The sequence below is a fragment of the Colossoma macropomum genome, unplaced genomic scaffold (genome assembly GCF_904425465.1).
Source record: "Colossoma macropomum unplaced genomic scaffold, Colossoma_macropomum, whole genome shotgun sequence".
NCBI classification, from domain to species: Eukaryota; Metazoa; Chordata; class Actinopteri; order Characiformes; family Serrasalmidae; genus Colossoma; species Colossoma macropomum.
The window spans coordinates 5,239,891-5,266,504 of NW_023494794.1; the positions used below are offsets into that span (position 1 = coordinate 5,239,891).

Below are 26,614 nucleotides of genomic sequence, written 5' to 3' on the forward strand. Positions count from 1 at the left end.
TTTCTTAGACATGCACAGCAGGTATAGTGGCAATATTTAGACTGACGTGGAAATGTACGCTTTTACTAATCTTTGAAAGACTCTTGCTATCATCTTGTCCTGGGACAGACTAGACAGGAAATGTAACTGATGCTATCTTCCATTTCCCCTAGATTGTGTTTTCATTTACAGAGCTACAGGAAGACAGATGCACAATGGCTTGTAATAACTACTCCAGATGGGTCAAATGTGCTTCCAAATCTGGGCTGATTTTGTGTATTTCATTGTAATAATGAAAAATAATGTAAATAATATATATATATATATATATATATATATAATATATATATATATATATATATATATATATATACTATTTATATACTAATATTTATATATATATATACACACACACACACACACACACACACACACTTAAATTGAGCATTAACTGATAATTGCTTACATTTTGTTGAGAAAATGTGATTGCAAAAAGAAGACAAGGAAAGGTGTCTAGTGGGCTGTAGTGTCATTTTTGTTTCCAGTTGAAAGCACACAGATTTAAAAGAGAAAGTGAACTCTAACCTTGGCTGAGGTCAGCAGATGGGGGCTGGGCATCACGGCTAAAGCGAGGGGGCAGCAGGCTGATTTTGGGGGATGAGTAAGAATATGAACGAAGACGACCTCCTTGATCAACAGACTCCTGAAAAAAAACAAAACAAAAGGAATTGTTACTGCCTCAAAACACAAAAGACAAAAAAAAATAAAAAACATCTGCAAAGATCTGAGTGAGCAGTTGAAAGTTTTTCCATTACTATTCAGAATTAATTATAGTATGAAGAATTAGGGACAAGATGTCTTGATTAAAGTTTTTAGCACCTGAACCCATTCAGAGTCCTTTAATATTGAGTAGCTGCTGACACTGAGTTCCAATAGATTTTAAAATGACCCGTCAGTGTTAATCTCATCAATGATAATGAGAAGAAGAAAAATACAGGCTTGTTTATATTAAAAAAGTATTTTTTAAACCATTTTGATGATGAAAATATGACTAAACAAAACACCACTATATAACTATTATAGGATTTTTCTCATTTCTGCTTTATTCGAAGGATCTAATTATGGACATACACGGTGTCAAGAGCAGCACCTGCCAGAAAGCTCATTGAAGGAATGATATGCTGATGATGTTAATTTAGTATTAGAGCCCTTATGCAGTTTGTAATGTTATGTTATCATCATTCTAGGGTTGTATGATCACACTGCCACACTGGGTTAAGTGCTACGTATGCCATATACAATTTAAAAGACATTTTAAGCTCGTAATAGCCATTCAATTAACATTCTGTATGTTGCAATTTTACAATGATGCCTTCAGCAAAACACAGAATTGCAAACCTGAACCTGTTAGTCTGTTAGCCGGCTGACTCAAATGCTAACTTGTCCAAAAAAAGTGTTAGACAGATCATACTATGTAGGAGTAGCTGCTGCCTTAGTGTAACTGATAAAGCACTGTTAGGCTAACTAAAACTGCCTAGCAAGCTTTCTACAATTAGTTTGTTAACGGACATCATTGGCGGGTCCTCGAAAATTTGAAACTGTTGGGTTGAAATTGTTCTGTTACAGTTACAATTTTCACATTTTTTCAATTATCTTTGCTGACTAAATCTTAAAGACTGAAAATCAATCATTGCATGACTAAAAATAAACACAATTTGAAGAGACATTTTTTGTCAAAAGATGATATTGGTTTCCTACAAAAAAAAAAATAGTTCTTCCATAATGTGAAACATGCTAAACTGGTATATCTGGGATTTTTTGGGGACTTTTTCTGTGAAATAACCATTTTAAGTATGCAACTTCGCCATAATAATCATTAAAACAGGGTGTGATTAGCTCCAAATATCAATCTTTCACATCAGGAAATCTCTAATTAGTGCTGTGACTCAATATTTCCACGTTTTTCATAAATTAGGAGAGGGCGCGTTGATACCTTTGAAGATGCAGGGTTACAGGCTGAGGAAGCGGAGTGAGAGCGGATGCATGTGAGGTCAGGGGCAGGATTAAAGCTGTCCCGCTCCTCTCCATTGGTCTTATGGTCAGAGGATATCTGGGGAAGGGGCTTCTTCATAAGGAAATCATCATCTTCCTCTTCACTGTCCATTTCCAAGGCCACAAGACTCGGGCTTGTAAAAGCAGAAAATATATGATAATAAGAAATATCCATCTATAAGAAACATTACCTAAGTAACATTTCTGAACTAAGTATGAAGGTAAGTCCATGAATTTACTTTAATAATATCAACAAAAACAAAGAAACAAAAGAACTGGCAGAAAAACTCTGCTCTCATAACCAAGTCTTTTTGAGATTACTTTACCACTCAACGCAGTCTGAGGCAAGTGTGTAACAGTATAGGGACACAGCTTGCACAATGCTAATTGGTGGGATTTAAGCTTCCGTTAATTGTCAGCTACACTGGCCTCATAGCTCCAGCACAAAACTAAAGATGAAAAACTTGGGACACCAAATGTGCACACTGGAGGTGAAGGTGAAATAGCGAAAAACTGATGATTTATTTCAGAACTATTGCTTTAAAGCTGCACTATGTAAGTTTTGGGGATCTGGAGCCCTCTATGGTGGAAATGTGTAATTGAACATAACGCGTGGAAAATATTTTGTAACATTCACTGTGCGCATTCAGTGTGAGCATTGAAAGAGTATTCAAAGTGCTCTCAGTCAAAACTTAGAGAAGGACATATCATCTGAGGATATATCATCATATGTTCATCAATATAATGTTGACTTTGGATTTAAGACCTAAACACTGAATCTGACCTTCTTTTTAAGTCTGTCCATCACATTAATACACAAAGCCTAATGACATGGTCCAAAAACTCCAGTGAAATCTGACCTGATGCCTCTGACTTTTAAATTAGGCTCCACAGCATGACTCACTGCAGCGCAGACCATATTTTAGCCGTTTTTTTATTCTCCTGACTCAGTAATACCACTTCTTCCAATTTTACCAAAAAAAAGTGCTATTTTCGTTTATATGATTCATTTTGTGACTCATTCTTTATCTTGCTTTTTTGAATCATCATTTAACTGACACACATGGGCACCAATTCAAGGGCCAGAGTTACCTAAGTTCATATGACTCTGGAGGTGAAACTGCGCTGTTGTAGGTCAGTTCAGTGGGACGTGTGCCGCGAAGAAATCTGTCTAGCACCAGTCCTGCTGGGGAAGTGGGGGAGAAATGAGCGAACGATGGAGAGAAAGGGCGAGAGAAGGGGGGCTTTTCCTTGGGCCCCTCCTCCTCTTTAACAGGCAGGGGTGTGTCCATTGTGCCTGGTGAAGAGGTTTCTGTCCCTGACCCGAGCCATACCCCACTGTCTGTCCCTGAACTGTCTCCTGTCACTCCAGCGACGTTGTACTTCTTGTTGAGGTCATCATCCTGTGGCAAGGAAAGCCAGACAAAGAAAGAATGCACATTGATACACATGGAAAAAACAAACAGCCATATTATATAAACTACCAAAAAATTCTTTGGCCTTTCTAACACTGTCCAGCAACCTAAACTGAATGACTTTATTGGAAAAACATGCTGGGAATGTCTTAGCAAATAAAGCAAGTGAAACAACAAACCTGTGCTGTTTTCACTAGACTGTTTATATGTATGTTGACAGGTACAAACTAGGATATCATTTCTTAAATGTGGTCTTTGCAATGTTGATACTGCTGCAATGTAAATTTTCCTTCCAACCTATCACGCTTTTACATTGTGGATGGTTCGAAGCTCTAGATGTGTTTTCTGTGGGTTTTGATCAATCAAAGTATTCATGTAAACCACAAAAAATGCAGATTATTTCTGTTAAAATAACAAGGGTCAATCTTTAACCTATTAAGGACGAACGTCACACTGGTGAGGCATTCTTGGTATGCACTGTTTAAACTTAAATAATTTCACAACCAATTGAAATATCAACAACTATCTGTAACACTTCTATCTAGCAACTAATAGTCTGTTAATGGTTGTTAGGTAATAGTTACATATGCAGTAATAAATGTTAACATTTAACCTATTTATTATTTAACTTGGTGACAGCAATTATTTTGAATTGTAGAAATCTAACCGGATCATGTTAGCCAGCTGGTAAAAACAGCAGATGGGGGCCTTGTTTCGGAATGTAGTGTTAGCTAGCTAGCAAAATTCTGCAGCCCTCCATAATTCAAGTAGCATGTTAGCAGGCAAGGTAATGGCAGAGCAATATATCCACCTCTGATGCTCACTTTGTAGAAGATATCCCGACATGGCCTAACCTGGAAGTCCTATCTCGCTTTCAGCCACTGTTCTCAGCTTTTGAACTAAGGCTCAAGTTAGCTTTTTTTTTTTTTAATTTTCCAGTCCACCTTAAATAGTGCTGCTGTAACATTTGGGTACATTGAGGCACCAGAATATAACTGCTGCACTGTTCAGAGTAATGCAAAAAATTTGAAAAAGAAGTTGACGAGAACAAAGCCCAGTTTAGTCTAATTTTTATCAATCAGATTGATAAATCAGAAACCTTGGCCACACGTTTGATTAAACGCTTTCTTACGGGGTCATGAGTAAAGATATCATCACAAGTGGCTATATTTCTCTTCACCTCATCTGCGCACATAAGAGTAGCTATAAACTCTTCAGCCGCCCTGATGGGATGACTGACAGGTTGGGAAGTCTGTGAAATTGAAAATGCAATCAGGTCAAATGCATTTCAGAACATGACTGGTGATATGTTATTAGCATGCTGCCATGTGCTAGCAGGTGCAACTTTAGACATTTGACTTCAGACTTCCCAAAAACAAGGTTTTCTTTAGTATCTGAAAAACTACAAATGTTTTTGAGGAAAGCAATGAAGAGCCTGGAGACAGCTAAGAAAATGTCAGTCATGTGATATGGCTCTATACAGCTATATAACAATGCACCATGGAGCTGAAATTAAAACTAGTAGTGAAAAAATGCCTGTTAACGGAGCTGTGCTCCGTCTTCTGTTGTATACACTTTATTCTATTAAATAACTACTACCAGTCAGCGTTCATCAAAATACTAAAAAACTACAACTAAGACTAAATAAAAACTAAGCTAAAACTACTACTTTTCAGAAAATAGAAACAAAATTAAAATTACTAAAGCGCCTATAAGGCTAACTGAAACTAAACCGAAATCAAAAACAAAATTGAAAAACTTACTAAAAATAAAAACTAATGAAAAATTTAAAACCTATAATACCCTACAATGCCAATCACCAATAAAAGCATAAACTTAAAATATCTACTGTCATGCTGAGAAAAATCTTCACAGATCTGCATATATTCACACTAGAGACTTCAAGTGACCGTTATAAGGTCATGAATGGGCTCACGGTTCAGATTATTCATTCAAATTGTTTTGTGAAATGTGAAAATGAGCATATTTCCAGCTCTGTATTTTTTTTCTTTGCTTCAGAATAGTATTTTTTTTCTTTAAGATTTAATATTTGCAATCAAAAAATGGTATTACTGAACAGCTTGTACTGGTGATATAAAATACTTGTAGACAGTGTGTTTTATCATTACAATTGAAAATAACAAGATAAGACTAGGTAGCCACTTCTAGGCTTAGTCCTTAAAAGGTTAACCATGTCACATTATTGACTGACCAATGTATTTTTGATATACTGCAAAGCATATCACAATCACAATATGTAGACATATCACGATACTGGTATTTTGTCCATATCATGCAGCCCTAACACACAGACACATACGCAGAGAGGCAGCTGTGGGACCTTTCCGGAGCGGCTGAGCATGGCAGCGAGTCTGGCAGCAGCAGTGTGTGTGGAGTGAGGCTGGAATGGAGAGCAGGAGCCAGGAGAGGAGCATGGCTTCTCTGTCAAAACAAAACATACATGCACAAAAGTCTCAATTCATGCTGAAGTTGGAAGTTGAAATGGAAATTATGATTGTAACAGGACTGAAACAGACAATTGTTGCTAATAGGGACATGGTGCTGTTATATAACTGGACAAAATCTATCATGACAACTCATGTTCATTCCATGGTTATGTCAATGCTAGCAGGGTTCAAGCAAAGTGTTACTACAATATCAGTGCTTTATTGCTGATATAACCGATATTTCAGTTAGACCCTCATTCCAAACTGTACTACTGGTACTACGTTTTTACTGAAGTAACAATAAACACTGGTGTAAATGTTGTTTTCAAACAGTATAAATAAGGCTGACAGACAGCCCAACCAGATTTGTGGAAAACGTTCCATAAAAAGTACCATAAATAATAAAACCTCATAAAGGAAGAATGCACTTCCATGTGCAAATTATCACTGTGACTACGGAAATACAGTAATTACTAAAGAGCTGAAGCATTACGGCCAGGATAAACAGTCAACATGTGCATCCTGATATTAACACAGTGAAGTTACAAGTGACACACTCATACACCAAACACTGTTTGATGTCTGGGCAGTTCTCTGGAGAGCTAATGTAAAGGAAATCCTGTCCGTAAGAGGGAAATTTCCAAGATAACACAGCAAGGACACTTGTGCTAACACAATATTTATACACTAGCTGCCAGGGACACGGGAGGGTGTTTTAAGTTGGGGTTGCTAAATTAATTTTAAGCAGCACATTCGTGGCATGAACGATGAAGCCAAGCAGAATGATTTGCCTTTTTTATTATTAGATTTTTTTTCCCCATAATTTACATCTAACAGAATGTATCACAATGTGCTATAATATGACAATATACACACACACACACACACACACACACACACACACACGTGAGTGACACATTAAACTGCTGATGCACATCCTCTCTGCTCTCTTGTTCTGGATGAACTTTATGCAAATGATCTGAGCGGCAACCAGTCATGTTGTTGATAGGTGGCGCGGTAGCCGTTTGTCATGCCCACAGTCACATGGTGAGATTCAACGCTGGAAGGCACATCGAGCAGGAGACACAACGGTTTATAATAATGTCATTATTACATTAGATGTCTTTATTTTTCTTTTAAAAATAATATTAGGCTCCTTTGGAGCTCAGAACTGGTCTATGACTCATAGACGTTGCCTCTTTGCACCTCAACTTGCTTGTGTTTTAGTGACCCCCCAAAAGCTACCTGCAGTTGTCGAGGGAAGTGATTTGGCTCGCTGTAATGAAAATGCACTGTTAAACAGTGCACGGCTACCACAGGTTTGGAAAATATACAAATGCACATACAAACAATGAAAACCACTCGAAAACAAGCACATTTTCCTTATAATCCATTATAAACCATTTTTATTTGTTCAGTAGTTTTTTTTTTGGTCCCCACTCTCCTCTTTAGTGCATCATGTGCAGTTTCAATTTTGTACTAGTGAACCCCTGAAAATGATGTCTCAGGTCTCAGTGTTCCCTTTAAATAAATAAAGGCTTAAAAAAAAGAAGAGACGGTGTGCTTAGGTCTTTGCAAGACTGTATTAGACATTTTACTTCTAAATTTATTTTATATTTTTATAATTTCTAACTTGTTCTTGAATTAATTCTTTTTTTTTATTTTGCATGTTATTTTATGTTGTATATTTTATTTTATAGCAGCCCAATGGGTCTTTAATCTCTGGGGTTAATGCCCCACCCCAATCTTTAATCAGCCATGTTATATTATTTATGCTTTAAATATGCAACAGTTACTGCAAATGCATAGCATCAAGCGAAACAAATGTAATGTCCAGAACAGATTTATTGGCTGGGCTTTAGAAAAGACAGGCAGCTGATGAGTGAATGTGTGTTTGCAGACGATTTGAAAGCTCTTGTTTGTGTGTATGATGAATGGGTGTGAGGTCCTTCCAAGAACGGAACAATCTGATCTTGACGTCAGTGAAATTGATCCCCCACTACACACACACACACACACACCACTCAAAACTGAAGATTTCGCTAGTATATCAAATCCCTTCACTACAGACACAGCCCAACGTGCACTGAGCTATTCTAAATATACACCGTATAAAAAAAAAAACTAAAAAAATGTTGTAACAAGTAAATATACTTGTTTAAGTAAACTTAAATTAGTACTCTGACTGAACAAAAGTGTTAGATTAAACTGATATTTTAATCACACTGTAGTCAAAACATACATACAAATACAACTACATACAATTAACAGTCCACCAAAAAACTAAATTTACAAAATATTCCCCCGTTACCCAAAATAAAAGCAAATAATTCTTATGTTTATTACTAGAGCTAAAAGGCAGATGCTTAGGCTCGCCAACAAGTAATCTCAATAAATGTACATTGACAAATATGCACTGCCCACCTCCCTGTACAGTGGCAAGAACTGACGTCACTCAAGATGGGGAAACCACCTTCTCAAAAGCATGTTCTTTTACAGATTATTTGAAATACATGCTACATTTCTTTTTTTTTTTTAAATCTACAGTGTCAGGATGACAAGATAGAGCCTACAATCATTGGCTGCATGTATCTAGGTAGCTCCATGTTGGGAGTCAAAAACGACTCCATTAAAAGTGAATAGACGAGATCCAAATAATTTTCACTGTGACAATGTGAACATATCTTTAGACTTGTGCAAGTGGTTTCTTACACTGTATAACAATGTTTATGGATGTGCATTCTGACTAATTTTAATTGAGAATCTGCAAGACTAAGTAATTAACAGACATCTGGGTAATCACACGCAAGGAAAAAGCATCAACAAAATGGAACAATAAACATAAGGCTTACTTTATAGCACTGGAGGTTACAATCTGAAAATGTAATTTATTATTCTGATATTGGAGGGAACTGGCAGGTTTTCAAGCTGGATGAGTAACAGAAGCTGCCTCTTTAGACAAACTAATGAGCCAACACTTATTGGTATAGTGCTGGATGGGTGATGGGCTCTTCTTCTGCACAAGGTATTTTGCCTTCAGTAGATGACTTGCCATGTTGCTTTGTCAGAGAAATACATTGACCAGTCACTTGAGGACACTTCCTTCTTTTCTGCACTCTTTTTCCAGTTTATCAACTCCACTCACTAATTGGTGCACTCTGTAGTTCTACAATTACAGACTGTAGTCCATCTGTTTCTCTGCATACTTTGTTAGCCCACTTTTAGCCTGTTCTTAAATAGTGAGGACCTCCACAGGACCACAATAGAGCAGGTATTATTGGGGTGGTGGATCATTCACAGCACTGCAGTGACACTGACCTGGTGGTGGTGTGTTAGTAGTGTGTTGTGCTGGTAGGAGTGGATCAGACACAGCAGTGTCGGAGTTTTTAAACACTTCAACGTCACTGCTGGACTGAGGATAGTCCACCAACCAGAAATATTCAGCCAACAGCATCCTGTGACCACTGGACTAGATCATGACTCACAGCTACAGATGAGCTGTTATCGCTAACTATCACCAAGGTGGAGCAACAAGGTAGGTGGGTCTAATAAAGTGGACAGTGAGTGGACACACTGTTTAAAAATCCCAGCAGGACTGCTGTGTCTGATCCACTCGTACCAGCACAACACACACTAACACGCCACCACCATGTTAGTGTTACTGCAGTGCTGAGAATGATCCACAACCCAAATAATACCTTCTCTGTGGTGGTCCTGTGGGGGTCCTGACCACTGAAGAACCGGGTGAAATGGGGCTAACAAAGCATGCAGAGTAACAGATGGACTCCAGTCTGTAATTATAGAACTTCAAAGTGTAGATACAAGAAAGTGCCCTTGATGAAGTGACTAGTGGGTTTATATTTCCACTGTTTCTACACTCGGCAAACAATAGCTAGAGCCTTGCACATGGAAAAGCCTTCTCAGTCATGTCCTTAACAATGTTCTTGGCAATGCGCTCGCAATCAGGATCACAAACACTACAATCGTGGTGTACAAAAGTAGCAATGAATAATACACTCGGAACACTGACATGTTTTACAGTCCAGCCAAAACCAAGTCAACATTTCCCTGAATTGGTGACCTGTAGATGTTGCCATGATAAAACAAATACCTGAATAGTAATTTCAGTATTTGAACAATGGCAGCTCTGAGTACACGGGTACCTGTACACATTCTAATATTGTTACCAACAAAACACGGACAAACATACGTTACATAACCTAATACAGCTGTAACACAGCTCCAGTACAAAACTAAACCCCACCTCCTCACCAATTGGTATTAGCAACTGTTAATATCCTTCAATTAATATTGAAACTTTGCATATATGCTCCTCCACCAACCCCGTAATTGTCACTTAGTCTCACCCTCCCTCTCTCTCATTCTTTTTTACGTCCCCCTCCCTCATTACCTGGTTTTGGCGTCCGTTTCCGAATCCTCATCCTGGGAAAGGAGGGCCAGGAGTAATTAAACGGAGAATCTGAGTCTGAGTCCATGTTTTTTTTTTCTTTTGTTCTTTTGTGTTTGTTTGTTGTTGAAACTTTTTGTTCAGAAAAAACAGGTAAAAGTGATCTTTCTTTTAGGAAAACAGGTAAAAAGTAATCCCAATGCCACAAAAATGTAAAAAAAAATGTAAAAAATGTAATAATCAACCTATGAAAATGATTCCTGAGTGCAAGACTGAGGTGATAGGAAGAGGTAGTCACTGATGACTGTGTGCGTGTTTGAAGGTAGATTCTTTCGACACACTATACTCCCTCTTTTTTGATACTGGGTAAAGTTAAGACCTCAAATCCCCTTGTCCTGGCACAGCAGAGAAAGAGGAGTTTTTTACACAAGGTGTCTGGAAGAATCCAGGAAGGTCAGCCAAGGTTTAGGAATCATTAACTGGCCAATGCTAATGAAGCCCCAGGAGGGTCCCTGGACATGCTGGGGGGCAAGAGGACTCACATACCAACACACATACCTAACACATATCTCATATGCAAACAACACAACACAGGTCACCGTGCCGCTCTATTAGATATACAGCAGTGGGAAGAAACGTCATCCCCTTTAGGAAGAATAATGAAATTTATAATTACATACTTTTATAAGTTATTTAAAAATGACCTAAAAAGACACAACACCGAAAACATCCATCGCCATGGATGACCTGACCCATTCAGACCACTACTCTAAGCATTCAGACCACTATAACAACTACAGCGATCCAAACTGGTTTGCTAAAATAACAAGTTCACAAACATCTCCATGGAGACCAAAAGCAGAGTCAAATTCCAGCTCATTAATCTTTGCACAGGTAAAGTCTGAGAATCCTGAAAAGTCTTGGATTACAGAGGTAACACAATTATTCAATTAAACGGATACAAAATGGATCAATCCTTCATGATTGACGCCAAAAAGTATCTATTTCTGCTGATGTATCTACTCTTTTCCATTAATAACAATTTCTGAATTCTGTTGCATTTATTTTAATATGTAAAGAACATGATCAAATTACAAAAGTTTAAAATTCCGAGGTTTGTATTCAGTTTGTGTCACAAAAACAAAGAAAAACAATATAAAGGTAGCCTTGTGCATCTTTTATACAGTAAACGAAAACACGGTAGCCTAAGTTCCACACGCTGAAACTCATAAAAATGAATATCCCCCGCACTGTGGGGACATGCACACGGCGTAACTCCTCTGGTGGCAGATTTAAAGGAACAGTTCTTTATGTTTTGAGCCTGGTTAATATGTACTCTATAAAGGAATCAGCAATAATTATTTGCTATTTGAATGAAAATGCATATTTTAAATTTTTCATCCTTCTATGGTAAAAACAGAGCCTGATAGATTTAAAACTTTGTTTTTATATGAAAAACCTCGATGACTCCATCAACTGCTGAAATAATTACTCAATTGCCTGATTAAGAATATAATCAATAGTGACAGCCCTAGTGATTATATAGTAACTTAATATGCCTCAACGTCTGTGTGTGTCGGTATGCTCTCCACAAACTAAGCCCTATAAGAGGCCTCCTGATGGCCCAAAGTCAACACGCTGATAACTCAAGCAGACCCAGTCTCCATTCGCCAGGGTCGACCATGCTGAAAGTAGATTACAGCCGTGTGTTTGTCTAAATGCTTCTCTGCATGTGGTGGACTTCCTGTCTTTTCTGGAAAGCCACACGCTCCACCATTCATATGCATGAGTTTACCCAGGCTCTGAACCTGGACGTGCCGTCCATGTAGTGGACACTTGTGTGAGCTGACCGCCCAGCAGTTAAATGTGGTTAAATGTGACCGTTCAAAAGTTTGGAATCATCATTCAAATGTTTAGAATCACTATTCTCAATAACATGAACAATGTTCTTGCAGATACATGTATACAATGATTCTAATGTGACTCTAATAAGATGTCCAGAATCATGGACAGAGCAATAGATTATTCTATGACAACTGAGACAGCCATACAACACTGAGAATAATGTTCACCCAGAATGACTCTCATTTTTGAAAAATGGTGATCAAATTGAGGTAGATAACATGACAAGGAATGACTATAAATTGATTGAATAACATTCTTCTTCTTGTACAAGAAACATCGAATAAAACACCTGAAAATCTTTGAAAATCTGAAAATATTATAAAATCTACTTTGTAATAAGATATTATGTATCAAGTATAATTAAACAAGAACTATATCTATTAAGCCAAACACATCAACATGACAGGTGATTCCAAACTTCTGAATGGTAGTCTACGTAACACAACAGCAAACCAAATCAATTCAGCAGCCCAGCGCTGCCTCAGCCCACCAGAGAGATCGAAAACTTCTCTTGAGAAAAGACAGACCCTGAGTGTCGGAAATGTTAGCAATTGTGCTAAGAGTGTCTGGATGTGTGTGCTGGCAAAATCCTCCACGAGACCAATTTTCTCCTGGAACCAGACGAAAAAAGAGAAAGGTTCCAGGCTCCCCGGCTGAGTCCCAAGTTTACAACTTCATTTCCAGCCTTCTTTCTTACGCTTCTGTCGCTCCGGGATCTTTATTCCATCTTCTCTTTGGTACACGTCCTCTTGTTCCGCTAAGCAGAGTGGGGATCTTCAGTGAAATGTAGTCGTAAACTTTTAGTACTTATATAGAGAGAACCTAAGAAGACACATTTAACACTGAAAACCTCCAGTGGAGCTCGCCTTCAGTCCACGTTTGCTGCTTGGCTGAAGTCACGACTGTTTTAATCGCTTTCACAAACTGGCCTCCAGCCCCAACTATCTCCTCCCTCAGCCATCTCCTTCCAAACTGTCTTCTAGCTCTCTCTCCCTCTCTCACGCCGTGTGTGTGTGTGTGTGTGTGTGTGTGTGTGTGTGTGTGTGCTGGTATTACTATCTTTATAAAAATAATGGGAAGAATAGGAAGATTTGGCACTATAGGAACATTTTGCTGGTCCCTAGGACATGTACTTAATGGAGGCCATGCGTTACAGTGATTTTACTACAATTAAGTTACTCACAATGCAAAACTGTAAAAGGTAATATGTCATCATTTTATAGGTAACTGAATTATTAATAATACTAACCGCAACAAACACTTCTTCTGCCAAACAATGTAGTTTGTTAACAATACGCTATGATTGTCAAGTAACATAAATATTCTTTTATTAAACAATGTAGGCTGTTAACAATAGGCTACGGTTGCCAGGTAACGTCGCGATTTGTCCACTGAACAGTGTAGGTTTTTAGTGCTATGGTTGCCAAGCAACATACTGATGCTTTCACCAAACAATGTAGTTTTTAAACAGTAGGCTAGGTTGCCAAGTAACATAATTTCTTAGCCAAACAAAAAGTATGAACACAAGGCCAAGGCTGCCAGAAAATCTAACAATTATTCAACCAAACAACATGGTTTGTTAACAGTAGATTATGGTTATCAAGCAACGTGACAATTCAGTTTGACAATGTAGTTTGTTAACAGTTAGTTATGGTTACCAAGTAACGTAATGATTCTTCGACTATATAATGTAATTTGTTAACTGTAGGCTATGGTTGCCATGCAACATAACCCTTCAACCCAACAATGTAAATTGTTAATAAGATGCCGTGGTTGCCAAGAAACATAACAGTTCTTCCACCAAACAATGTACTTTGTTAGCAGGAAGCTTTGGTTGCCACGCAACATAATTCTTTATGTATCTGTTTGTTAAAAATGTATTGCATTATTATGTGATCATGTTTACTGAGTATTTTAGAATAGATCCAAACATGGCTTAGCCAACCAGATTTTAGAAATGGAGCTGTTTTATAAATCAGTTTTTAAGGAAAAACACAAAGCGCTTTACTGAGGTTACAGTAAGGCTGGGTTTAGTTGTAGCCACAGCAGTCTTTGTCTACAGTAATACAGAAGTCTATGGAATGCATGTGCCTATGAGCATGAGTAAATGAATGAATAAGTGGGGGAGTTACAATAATAAAAAGTTGGCGTCTGTGGTTAATATGTGGTGTGTGTGTGTGTGTGTGTGTGTGTGTGTGTGGGTGTGTGTGTGTGTGTGTGTGTGTATGGAAAACTGGCAAAATTACAGCTTCTGCTCTCAGTAACAACACTCTAGCAGCCTTTTTTTTTCTTTTAACAACAGAACTTCTATTCTTACAGCCGTCACCCCCGACAACTTGAGGGAAATTAGCATTCTACATCGCCACAGCAACTAACCCTCTCCAACTCAGCATCCTTCCCCTCTCTTCTGTGCCTTGTGTGTGAGACTGGGGCTGAGTGCATGTGTGTGCGCCCTTATGCTTGTGGTTAAGTAAACTCACTGTCTGTGCTCCTGCAGAGTTCATGCAAGGAAGAAGCCCACCCACATGTTTAACCCCTTAAACTACAGGTTTTTTATTCAGTAACTTCTATGAAATATTTATTATGGATGCACGAATGTGTAATTCATGTGCCAATAACCATAACTGAAAATTAACACTCTAAACTGCAGTCACACTACGTGTGTAGTTCGCCTTGGGAAGTGTGCATGACCAAGCTTTAACTTGAAGATTGGCAGTGAAAAACATTGTCCGTTTTGGCGCACTTAGAAAGCTAGCTAACTTGCTAAACATAAAAAGTAAAAACAACTGTGGAATAGCATAATCCTGTACACTGAGTTTATCAAAACTAGACAGGTTGGCCGCAGTGTTGTGACTGGTATTTGTAGCTTCATTTAGCCCAGGAACTAACCAGCAGTCAGCAAGCTAGCTAACTTGCCTCCTATTACCAGTAAAATCACAAAGTAAAGACAGATTTACCATCTAACACAGTGTCCCAACCGACTGCGTGTAACACAGTTCATCTTCTATGTGCTTTTATAGCTAGAGGGTAGGACGTTAAATGCTTAGACACTGTTAAAACTTGTGTTCCCTACATTTTGGTGCTATATGAACGGCTGCTGCTTCAGAGGCCAGCACAGTCAAATCAGTAGCACTAGTGGTCGAAGATGCACATCCGTGTGTCAAATTTCACAGAAGTTGAACCTGACACAAAGTTTTGAACAGAAAATTTATTTGCTTTTAAAGTCAGCAGCATAACTCGTCCTATGAAATTTCGCTAACATAAGCTAGTGTGACTGGGCTTTTACTGTGGCTGATACAGGTCCCAAAATTTCAACTTTTTTCTATTCCAAGACTTTGCACTACAATCCATATATGAAGCACAGTGAATATAAGATAAATAAAATTAAGTTAAAAAGATAGCTGTCATTTTACACCACACTATATCTGACGACTGTTATTGTAAACATTTACATTTAAATATTTAACTCAGCATATTCTGACACACTTTACAGAAGGGATGCAATGATACCGATACTGGTGTCGGGTATTGTAATGAAACTGTGCTCATTTGCTCAAACTTAACCTTATAAAAAGGCACCGATACAAACATTCGATAACAGCTGCTACCACGTGACGTAAGCAGAGCGTACACTGCCGCGCTAATGAACAAATGACTCAAGCTGGCACTGAACAAGGGTCCACTCTCACATAGAGGTGCTGAGGTTGGACACAAAGTCGCTGGTCACTTTAAACATTCCACCCACCAAGAATTCACTGTGCACTTTTAGCCAGTTTTTAAACGCAAACACACACGACTTCAATATTGATGGAGAGATGTAGGCTAGCAAAAGGGAGGCAAAAAGGTCGACATTTACTGAAACAAAGTCCGTATGTGCTGCCTTTACTTTGTTTGAATGAACAGAACTACGAAGTACAGTGCTGTGAAAAAGTATTTGCACCCATCCAATTTCTTCTTTTTTTGCTAATTTGTCACATTTAAATGTTTCAGATCATCCAACTAATTTAACACATGATAAAAACAATATGGGTAAACACAAAATGTAGGTTTCAAATGATCATTCCATTTATTAAAGATAAACGTTTATTTAAAACCTATATCGCCTGTGTGAAAAAGTAATTGACCCCTAAACCTAATAGCTGGTTGTGCCACCCTTGGCAATAATAACTGCAATCAAATATTTGCTTGTGATGAGTTTCAACATAACTGTGGAGGAATTCTGGCCCACTCTTCTTTGTTTTAAGAATTGCTATAAGTGGCGACATTGGAGAGTTTTCGCGCATTAACTACCCTTTTAAGGTCTTGCCACAGCATCTCAAAGGAATTTAAGTCAGGACTTTGACTCAGCCGCTCCAAAACCTTAATTTTGTTTCTCTTGAGACATTCAGAGGTGGTCTTGCTAGTAGAGTCCCAGAGCCTTTCCAGATAAGTAGATTTTCTTGAGTTTGTTTTGCATTTGTATTTGAATCTCTTTAGAATGTGGCATCATGTGCTGCTTTTTGAGACTGTCTAGTCTGCTTCACATTGCCAGGTTCTATTTACGTGATGTTTAGATTCAGCAGGTCTGGCAGTAATCATGCCTGGGTGTGGCTAGTGAAATTGAACCCAGCAGTCAAATGAATTTGGTTAACTGGTTGATTTAGTAGCTAAGGAAGCAACTCACATAGGACCATGTAGGGCTGAGCAGCATTTTTTCTTCAATAAATTAAGTCATCATTAAAAAACATTATTTTGAGTTTTACTTTTGTTCTGTCTAATTAAAAGTAGTTTGATAATCTGAAACACTCAAGTGACAAATACGCAAAAATAGAAGTAATTGAGAAGGGGCAAATACTTTTTCACAGCACTATAATCACTAATATGCTCATTAAAAAAAATTATTTAAAAAAAGAGACTTTTTAAAATAGGCTGTAGAGATACCGTATCGTCCTACCATGTACATCACTGTCTGCATTTAGTGTCAGTGCACAGTGTCATACAAGTTAGCATAGATGCTGTAGCTCAGTTTCTCAGCATGTTTGCTCAGTACCCGGACGAGCTTGTTATTTTTAATGAAACAGTTTTATGTGAAATTGTTCATAGACAGAGCTGTCTGCAGGGTTTCACGTAGCATGGATCAGGCGCTTCCATACAGCGTTCATACGAATCATAGGCTTTGTCCATACACAATGGTCTATATAAAGTGTGAGTCTCCAAAGAACAGGCTTTAGAGGACATTCAAATACAGCCAAACAAAAGACAATGAAATGTAAACTCCTCAGCTGCATTAGCCTTGAATGTGATTCCTGCTGTCACTGTGCTACAGAGACTGTCGTTAAAAGAGACAGACGAGGATCAATTTTAAGGTACACTGCACTCATTTACACTAACAGCTATTCAATTCTAAGTACTTATTATGATATCGGACTCGGTATCGGCAAGTACTAAAAAACATGTATTCATACTCTGTCTGAAATGCTAATGCTGCATCCCTATTTAACAGAGTAGATTATCAGCTTTTGTGCATATCTAACCATTAGAGCTTGCTAGCATTTCTGTCTACTCTGCAGTTACAGGCAGTTTGGCATATGTGAGTATGTGTTATTCTCCACCAAATTTTCTCTCTCTCTCTCTCTCTCTCTCTCTCTCTCTCTCTCTCTAATGAGTCAAAGGACCACAATGGATCAAAGAGCTACAGAAATCTACAGAATCGTCTTAATCTTTCCACTTCTCAGTTAGTGTCATTAAGTTGTAGCATTTATGGATCTAATCAACATGCATGAAGTTCTAGGAATTCCAGGAACTTTCCTGAAAAGCTGACATGAAGTGCTTCGAATAGGTGATGTCCACTGCGCACCTTAAAATCTAAAACTCTTCAAATTAGAATTTGGATGTTCACCACACTAGGGCTTGACCGATACAAAAATATTGTCATAAGTGGATATACAGTTACACAGAACCCTCAACAACTAAACAGAAATTTTTTTAATGGGCCTACCCCTTTGCAACTGTTTTCATTCTTTCCAGGAGACTTGCTTTTGATTTTCCAAAGCAATCTGCAACAATATTTTTGTTCAGTCTTAGAAGTTGGTTGCATGTTCTGCTTTTTACGATCCAAGAAAGCTGTCCTTTCGCAGTGGAAGGATGGATTGAACAGAAAGGAGCCTGATTTTCTCTTCTCTTTCAAAGATGAAACTTTAGGCACTGTTTATTGTAGTGACAGTTTTGGTGGTCTACCTGGTCTTGCACAGCTTATAGGAGGCCCATTTTCTCTGCAACTTTTAATCATCTTTTGTATTGCAGTTTTGCGAACGTCTGTTTTTAACCTATTCCCCCTTCCTTATGCAAGTGGATTATCTCCTATCCAATCTCCTCAGAAATATCTCCTTTAGTCTTTTTTTAAAAGGCACATTAGAAACCGAAAAATTAATGCTTTGCACTTATGGTTCGTTTTGATGGGAAATTTGCACAATACCATTGCTTATTTCACCTGAGCTGCTAAAATAAGAGTAGCAGCCATGTTTCAGATTAAGCCTTCTCAGCTGGTCTATACCAGTATACTAAATTTGCATGCATGCAAGTTTCAATTTAAATATATTTGCATTTGAATTTGGCTGCTGATATGCTTCTATACATGCTAAAGTTTAGGTTTGAGTGCACTTGGATACTTTTTGCTTTTTTGCCTGCATTACTGTGATAAAGGTTAGCATTTGGTTATTGACAGCATAGCACTCTGTGTTTTAACTAGGATGAGGGACTGAATTCATTCAAGTCTTTACAAATGAGCTATTCTCTTCATTTTACATGAGCATGTTTATTACAATAAAAAACTAGTCAATTATGAATGAATGGGCATTTTTGCCCATACTGAAATTAGTCAGACAATAACACTGGCCAATATTATAAATAGGGATAGATGTTTTTTCCCCTAATACCAATTCCAACATGCAGAGTACTGATCTCATAGCCAAAATCATGTTTCATATTAGCAGCAAACAAATATACAGCTGAAGGTAATGTACCATAGTGGGGACAATCATACACCAATATCTGCAAATTAAATTTATTTAGAGGTTAAAAAAAAAAAAAGATACTGCAACAATTTTCTAATGGTCATGATGAAACAAAGGTCTCAAATGTGGACTGGTCAGGTTTAGATCTGAGCCATTTAATAAGGTCAGTAACGGTGTCCTATGCAGCATATTGGTCAGTATAGCACATCATTAATTATCAGTATTAAATGACATATTTGAGACCCAGGACAAACTTCTTTTTTACCAAGCTTTTTAAATGACAGTAAGAATTAGGGCTGTGCTGTCAAAGAAAGTGACATATCAGATTTTAAGCATTTTCTTCTTAACAAATATGCATTCTGATCATAGAGTTACCTGAGTGAACACTTTACATGTCACAGTTCAATGGCAATAACAAAAGCACTGAGAAAAGCACCTTTCAATCAACACTACATTTACGTTGGTAAGTAGAATAATAAACTACATAATTAGATTGAAATATTAGAGCAAATTAATAACTCTTGACTTCCAACAGATAACTTGCCATGCCGTAATGAATGCTGACAGGTAAAAAGAAACTAGAGGGATCTGGAAAAGACCTTGAGCGCTTCTTCACATGGACTACAATATAATGAAAGTAATGCAATGAATGATAAAGAGCAGTGATCACTTAATGGGTTTGTTTTCAATTTTGTGTAAAGATGAATGCAGTTGAATACATAAATGGATACCTGAGTTACATGAGGCAGGAGTCTCTTCGTCTTCATCCAGAGAAAGAACAAGCTGTTCTTCAAAAACCTGGAAAAATAATATACAAACACAGCTGTAAATATGTAAATGCAGCTGGAGATATTAAAACCTACATGACAATCATGCACACTGACAAATCAATCACCAGTCAACTTTTAAAACCTGAGTAATTGTGACAGCCCTATTACACACCTGTCACAATTTTAATCCTAACCGATGAAATTAACTTTCACACACATGTTCAGTCACACAGACGTACAAAGACACTTACGCTGTCCACCAGAGCAGAATCCTCTGTGCTCATCTGATTGGTTAAATCTGCAGACATTCACAAGAAAACAACTCAATCAATAAGCTTTACAAAATGAACATAAACAAAAACAGACATTTATACACGTGATACCTCATCATGTCGTTTACATCCTACAGCTAACACAAAAAATATCTGTGTTCATTCTCTATGAACAGGTATTGAAGACTATATCCCTGTGCATCAGTTGAGAATAGAAAGGATACTGATCCAGACAGGCAGTAAAGTCACACAAACACACACAAACACCTTCTGGATCGAAGCCAGAGCAGTAAAGCAGCAATCACTATGGTTACCAATGACAGGAAGCTTGTGTGCATTAAGTGCTGGAGGTCTCGGGGGCTAAATCTGCTTTAGCTGGCAACACAGCTCGCTCTCCTTTGTCCACTGCTGTTTTTCACTCATCCTATTTTCAGTACCTTTAACACCACCTGTGGAGTGGAGCTTTAATTGGGCCTGAAATTTTGGTCTAAACCCAAACACAACCCGAACATTTTCTGACCGAGCCCAAACTGATACATAGTTTTGAGTCTGAACCCGAGCTGAGCCCAACAAAATTCTGTCTGAATATGACCTGAACAACATCATCATGTTTTGATTCCAAAACTGACCTGAGTATTGGAAAATTCTGTCCAAAACTGACCCGATCCACGTCATGTTTTGTTTCCAAAAGCGACGTGAATACAACAAAATTCCGACCGAAACTGATTTAAACCACATCATGTTTTGAATCCAAAACTGACCTGAGTATAGGAATAGTGGTCTTAAGTGGCTTATTGCTTTTATAAAACGGTGGCCAAGCAACCATGGACTGCTGAATGAGGAGAATGTTCGGTCGCCCATCTCTGTATATGGCGGTCAGTTCATGAATGTTTAAGCTTTTTGTCATATAACAATGAACATATGACAACACAACACTGTTCAATACAAAAACTTTCACTTTATAAGTACTTTTGGTCACCAAATTACCACAGCGAGTCTTATTTAGCACCAACCCAGTGGCACACTCTTCTCGTGCTGGGGCTAAATCTTAAATGGCTCTCTGCAAGTGTGATATTAATGATGGAGTTCTTTAGCCTGTTAGCTAGCTGTCCAGCCTAGTTCTAGTTAAGAACTTACATTGCCAGCCGCTGAGTGTAAACAAAAAACAGGTTCTTACTTCATCAATACACTCGGTGGTCCAAGTGAGCAGCATGAGAATTAAAGATTATTCAATTAACAGCACAAGGGTTTTTAGCGCTGTGGCACAGTAACACAGAGTTCAGTTGCTGTGAGGCACTCATAGGTGTGGGTATATTGTGGATTTTACAACAGCTTCAAACGCAGCTCAGCCAATCGGATTTTTGGACCAGAACAATTTTATAATATGCTATAATCATCAGCTGTCCAAAATGTAGCTTTAAAGAAAATATTTTTTTAAATAATTAAATAATACTTTTGAACTGCACTGTTCTCATGCTGTGCAGTGTTGCAATAGCTAGCTATAGCAACACTGCACAGCTATAGCTTTCACCTCTTTAAAACTATTTCTGCACGTAGAACACATTACATAGAACACACTGCACTGAAAAGTACTTTTGTGAATCAATTTACTGTATCTGTTATCTCATGAAAACAGCTCTGTGCTGAGCGGGTGACTCCAGTGTACCAGATTTTAAAAGACAAGATTTTTAGTGAAAGTAGTGAAGAATAAAGTATGCTGAAAACAAAAGCAAGGGGAAATGCTGGGTAACATCTGTTAAAAGTGAAAGGCAGTGCTCCCGAGTGGTGCAACCGTCTAAGCGTTGGCCCTATCATAAGGAGATCGCGAGTTCGATCCCTGGTGATGCTACAGCCATCCGTAGCCGGGAGTCTGAGAGAGCACAATTGGCCTCGCTTTCTTTGGGTGGGTAGGATGGCTGCCCTTCTCCCTCCATCACTCAGCACGATGCTAGTCAGCGCAGGTGTCTGTTAGCTGACATAACAGATCTGGCGGTTGGCGCTTTCCTCCGAGCGAGTTCGGCTGTCCAGTGACGATGCGTGAGCGGCAGTTTGAAAAGAAGCAGTGGTTGGCTTCACAGATCTCGGAGGAAGCCTGTGTTTGCCTTCATCCTCCTAGCGCTGATAGTATCATGTGATTGGGGGAGTCCTAACTAGCAGGTGGAATTGGAGACGACAAAATTGGAGAGAAAATCGGGTAAAAATAGAAAAAAAAAGAAAAAAAGAAAAGTGAAAGGCAGGCTGTGAGAACCCGAACGTGAAATTCGAACTTGACTCGAGGCAGGCACACATTTGAGAAATTACATCCAAACCCGACCAACCCTGATGTGCACTCGGATCCTGTCAGGTTCTGACAAATATACCAAGCTCTACTGTGGATGTCTTTCTAATATTCTCTCTCACTCTCAATCCTTTTTCATTTAAAGGTGAAAATAATACATTTCTAGTTAAATGTTACAACTCAAGTCATCATAACATCACTAGCGATTGTCTAGTCAACAAACCAAAAATATGTGGCTTATAATGTGCATTACATATTCACATGAAGCTGACATGAATTCAGCTTCAGGGTACGCCTATTGCTGACACAGGTGTACACTGAGCTATAATGAGGATGCTCTGAAGCAGCAGCACATAAGCCTAAGGTCAACGTAAAAAAAAGGTCCGGCACCCCTGGTCAAATGACATGTCTCTCTGCTTTTGTAAATAAGAACACATCCTCTATAGAGAACACAGTTATGCACATCCTAATGTTTATTTGCTGAATTTAAAATACTAGGGCGGGATCAAAACATAAAATGTGGCCTGTGCAAAAGTTATGGCACATTTTATACTTATATACTTATTTTATCCGCAAAATGTTAAACCCAACAAATAAACAGAAAATGTGCATTAAAATTTTGGAGAAAAATTCCATATTTAAGCTTCCTATAGAAGATGTCTTAACTTGTTATTACTCATTACTTACTTGTTATTAATCAACAAAATGTCATTTGACTAGGGGTGTCCAAACTTTTGAATCTGTATTTCCACATGCATTGATGCATTCTGGATCAGTGCATTCAGTGACTAGCCTGCAAAGACAAGGAATCCACCCAGAGATTTCCCTTGTTTTTCATCATTAACAATGTACAGTCTCTCTCTTGCTCAGCCCGCCCAGAAAGAATGCTTCTGCCCTCATACTGGACATGTTTGGGAAGCCCAGCTTCAGACTTTTACAAAGGCTTTTCTGTGTGTGTGTGTGTGTGCGCGTGTGTGTAAAAATCACCATCCCCAGCCAACTACACTGTCCTCTTGAGTGAGCCAAATTCACCCAATGTACTCTAACAATCCTGCCAGACTTAACTCACAGTGACAGAGAAAAGGGGGCGAGTGTACGAGAACAAGAGAGAGAAGTAAAGGGGTCAAGAGGGGTGCAGCAAGAGAAACAGTGAGGAAGAGCAGAAGGATAAAACAAAAAGAGACAGAGAAAGTAAAACAGGGACACAAACTGGAAAAGAAAGCAAAGGAAAACAGACAGAAAGTGTGAATATTAGGTCTGTTTTAAAACAGGCCAAGCTATAAAAATTATAACTGAACAATAATAAACTGTGCACAGTCTTTCAAATATTACAAAAGACTTAAAAGAAAAAAAGATACACGAGGAAACCTTTTGAAGTTAAATTCTGCTGAAAATAAATACAAATCCAACTCCAAAAAAGTTGGGACAGTAGCGGAAAAAAGCAAATCAAAAAGAAAGCAATGATTTTTTTATTAATTTTGTCCTGTATTTAAATGAGAAACAGTATAAAAGACATGAGTGAATTTTCTGAGCAAATGAATGCTCATTGTCCATTTACATAGCTTTTAAAATATTTTTCAGGTGGCTACAAATTTTGCCCAGTACTCTGGGTGTATATACAGTTTATTCCACTGAACTCATTTAAAGTCATTTAAAGAGTTGAAAACACATTTCGAACTTTTAACTGACTTAAACTTTAGAGTACAATTCTTTTTTGTCATAACCAATACAATAATAATGACTCTGAAACTTTACCAAATCATTTGGTAGTCATTGTTTCGGTAGGGATATTTTTTTAGCTAATTTTGAGCACAACTCCCTCTCCCCACCCCAAAAACTTCACACTCTGTGTTAGCGAACGCTGTGTCCTAGCCAGATTTCATTTGTTTTGGATTTAATGTTTGCTTCCCCTTGTCCTGTGTCCTTAGTTTCAACTCAGAACAGAACAATTTTAATGAAGCCTCAGATATCTACAGATAAAGAGTACTGCAGGTCACTGCAGAGCATGCGGCTGGAGTGCCCTCACAAAAATCCTGTTCTGCCCTAATCTTATAATTATGTTTGTTTTTGGTACATTCCTTATTACAGCCAGGAACCACAATTCTAACGCTTTTTTCTGCTGTCATGACTGATGTTACCACAAAAAAAATGCTTCATTAATTAAAAAGGATTCTTATTTTTGAGGGTCCATTTATGTAAAAATTGAACTTTAAATTTCTCCTTGGAGTTTGAAGTATTATGTAAACATAATTCAGGTTTCAAAACATACTGTTCACTCCACATTACACACAGCCCTGCTGCAAAAACAGCCCGTTCAAAAGTCATCATAATCAACCATGAACACATTTACATATGACTGCCATTCAGCCTACAGCAGTTTAGCCTGCCTATTCACACTGAATTGATAAGTGTTGTTACTGCAGGTGATCCGGAGTGAAAGATGTAGAAGAACACTGTGCTGTTTCTGGTTGACAGAAATTAAATGCATCACTGCAGTATCTACACATCCAAAGCTAGTGGCTTAAGTTTTTCTGAGCCAATCAGAAGACTTTTGGAACCAAACAGTCAGAGCAGAGATCATTTACATACAATATACGGCCAAAGGTATGTGTACACCCCACCTAATTACCGAGTTCAGGTGTTTCAGCCACACCCATTGCTGACAGGTGTATAAAATCAAGCACATAGCCATGCAATCTCCACAGACAAACACTGTCAGGAGAACGGATAATACTGAAGAGCTCAGTGACTTTGAGCATGGCGCAGTCATCAGTCGAATCTGAATTTGGCGAATGTTAAGAGAATGCTACCTCCTGAAATGCACAGTGCTGACAGTAAAATTTGGTGGAGGAGGGATAATGGTCTGGGGCTGTTTTTCAGTGTTTTGGCTCAGCCCCTCAGTTTGGGGAAGACCCTTTCCACTTCCAGCATGACTGCGACCATATGCACATAAAGAGATTGAAAAAGACAAAGTCTGATGAATTTGGTGTGGAGGTAATCCAGTGACATATACAAAGCCCTGACCTCATCCCCACTGAACATCTTTGGGATGAACTGGAACACTGATTGCGAGCCAGGCCCTCTCATTCAATATCAGCGCCTGACCTCACAAATGCTCTGAAATGCTCACACTCCAAAATCTTGTGGAAAGCCTTCCCAGACGACCAGATGCCGTTGTAGCCGCAAAGAGGGGGCAAACTCCATATTAATGCCCATGTTTTTGGAATGGGAGGTCCAACAAGCTCATATAGGTGTGATGGTCAGATGTCCACATACTTTTATTTTGCTATATAGTGTACATCAGTCTTAAATACAGTAACAGAGTGTTTATTCTAAGAGATGAAGAAAAGTTGCTCAATAGTCATAAAAAATGAATATTGCTATTCGGATAGGAAAATAAAAATCAAAAGTGATACAGTCTGCGGCACTTTCTATTCAATTTTGGTTTTAATTTTATGTGTATTATGGGTCTTACAGGATTGCAATTAAGCCACTTCAGACTTTAAAGGCAAATCTCAATATACTAGGTGTGATGACATCATGGATTTCGACTCTGATAACTTACCTCCATCACTTGTGTCATCTGTCAAGCTCTTTCTGTTCTTCTCAGTGGACTCACTGAGCTCTGTTACCTAGAACACAACATGAATATCATAAACTAAAAGGCTGCCCCTGGATCAGTTTTGTTTTTTGGAATTGTGGAGACTAAAGTAAAGAAAGGAAAGAAAAGACTGCACTGTAAAATTAAGCCACACTAAAAAGCACAGCATGTACCTTATAACTCTTAAAGTACCCCTAAAAGTATCTAATCCATTTTTCTGTAGAATATAGAATACTTTTAGGAATACTTAGAGTTGCAAGGTTGTAGCTTAGCTAGACAGCCCTACACCAAGTTTGTTTGCTAAAGTTCAAACCAGAGCTTGAGATTTTGTGACACTGTATCTTCTTCATTTGGTGCAGTTGGTTTCACATTGCAATGGCTACAGTGCATTACATGCGAGTGCTTGTTTATTGGCCAGAAATTTTGCATGAAATTGAGCCAAAAAACTGCAACTTTGCTTGAAAACAGAGATGTTTAACATCTGTGTATCACAGT

At 38.2% G+C, this 26,614-nt stretch overlaps 1 protein-coding gene across 4 annotated transcripts in view; it reads right to left on the bottom strand.

The window, feature by feature from the left end:
- The window catches only part of arhgef28a (Rho guanine nucleotide exchange factor (GEF) 28a), a 129,554-nt gene that overhangs the window by 62,252 nt on the left and 40,688 nt on the right, over window positions 1-26,614 (bottom strand). For 3 of the 4 annotated variants that reach the window (XM_036579946.1, XM_036579945.1, XM_036579943.1), the window contains exons 7-13: window positions 26,084-26,150; window positions 20,220-20,266; window positions 19,930-19,996; window positions 5,767-5,888; window positions 3,124-3,434; window positions 1,973-2,165; window positions 565-682 (exon numbers count right to left, since the gene is read on the bottom strand). In XM_036579946.1, the coding sequence (XP_036435839.1) occupies window positions 565-682; window positions 1,973-2,165; window positions 3,124-3,434; window positions 5,767-5,888; window positions 19,930-19,996; window positions 20,220-20,266; window positions 26,084-26,150 (925 nt within the window). Of the gene's footprint in view, window positions 1-564; window positions 683-1,972; window positions 2,166-3,123; window positions 3,435-5,766; window positions 5,889-10,304; window positions 11,118-19,929; window positions 19,997-20,219; window positions 20,267-26,083; window positions 26,151-26,614 lie in introns of those variants that run through there. The other variant, XM_036579947.1, reaches the window with a different exon arrangement.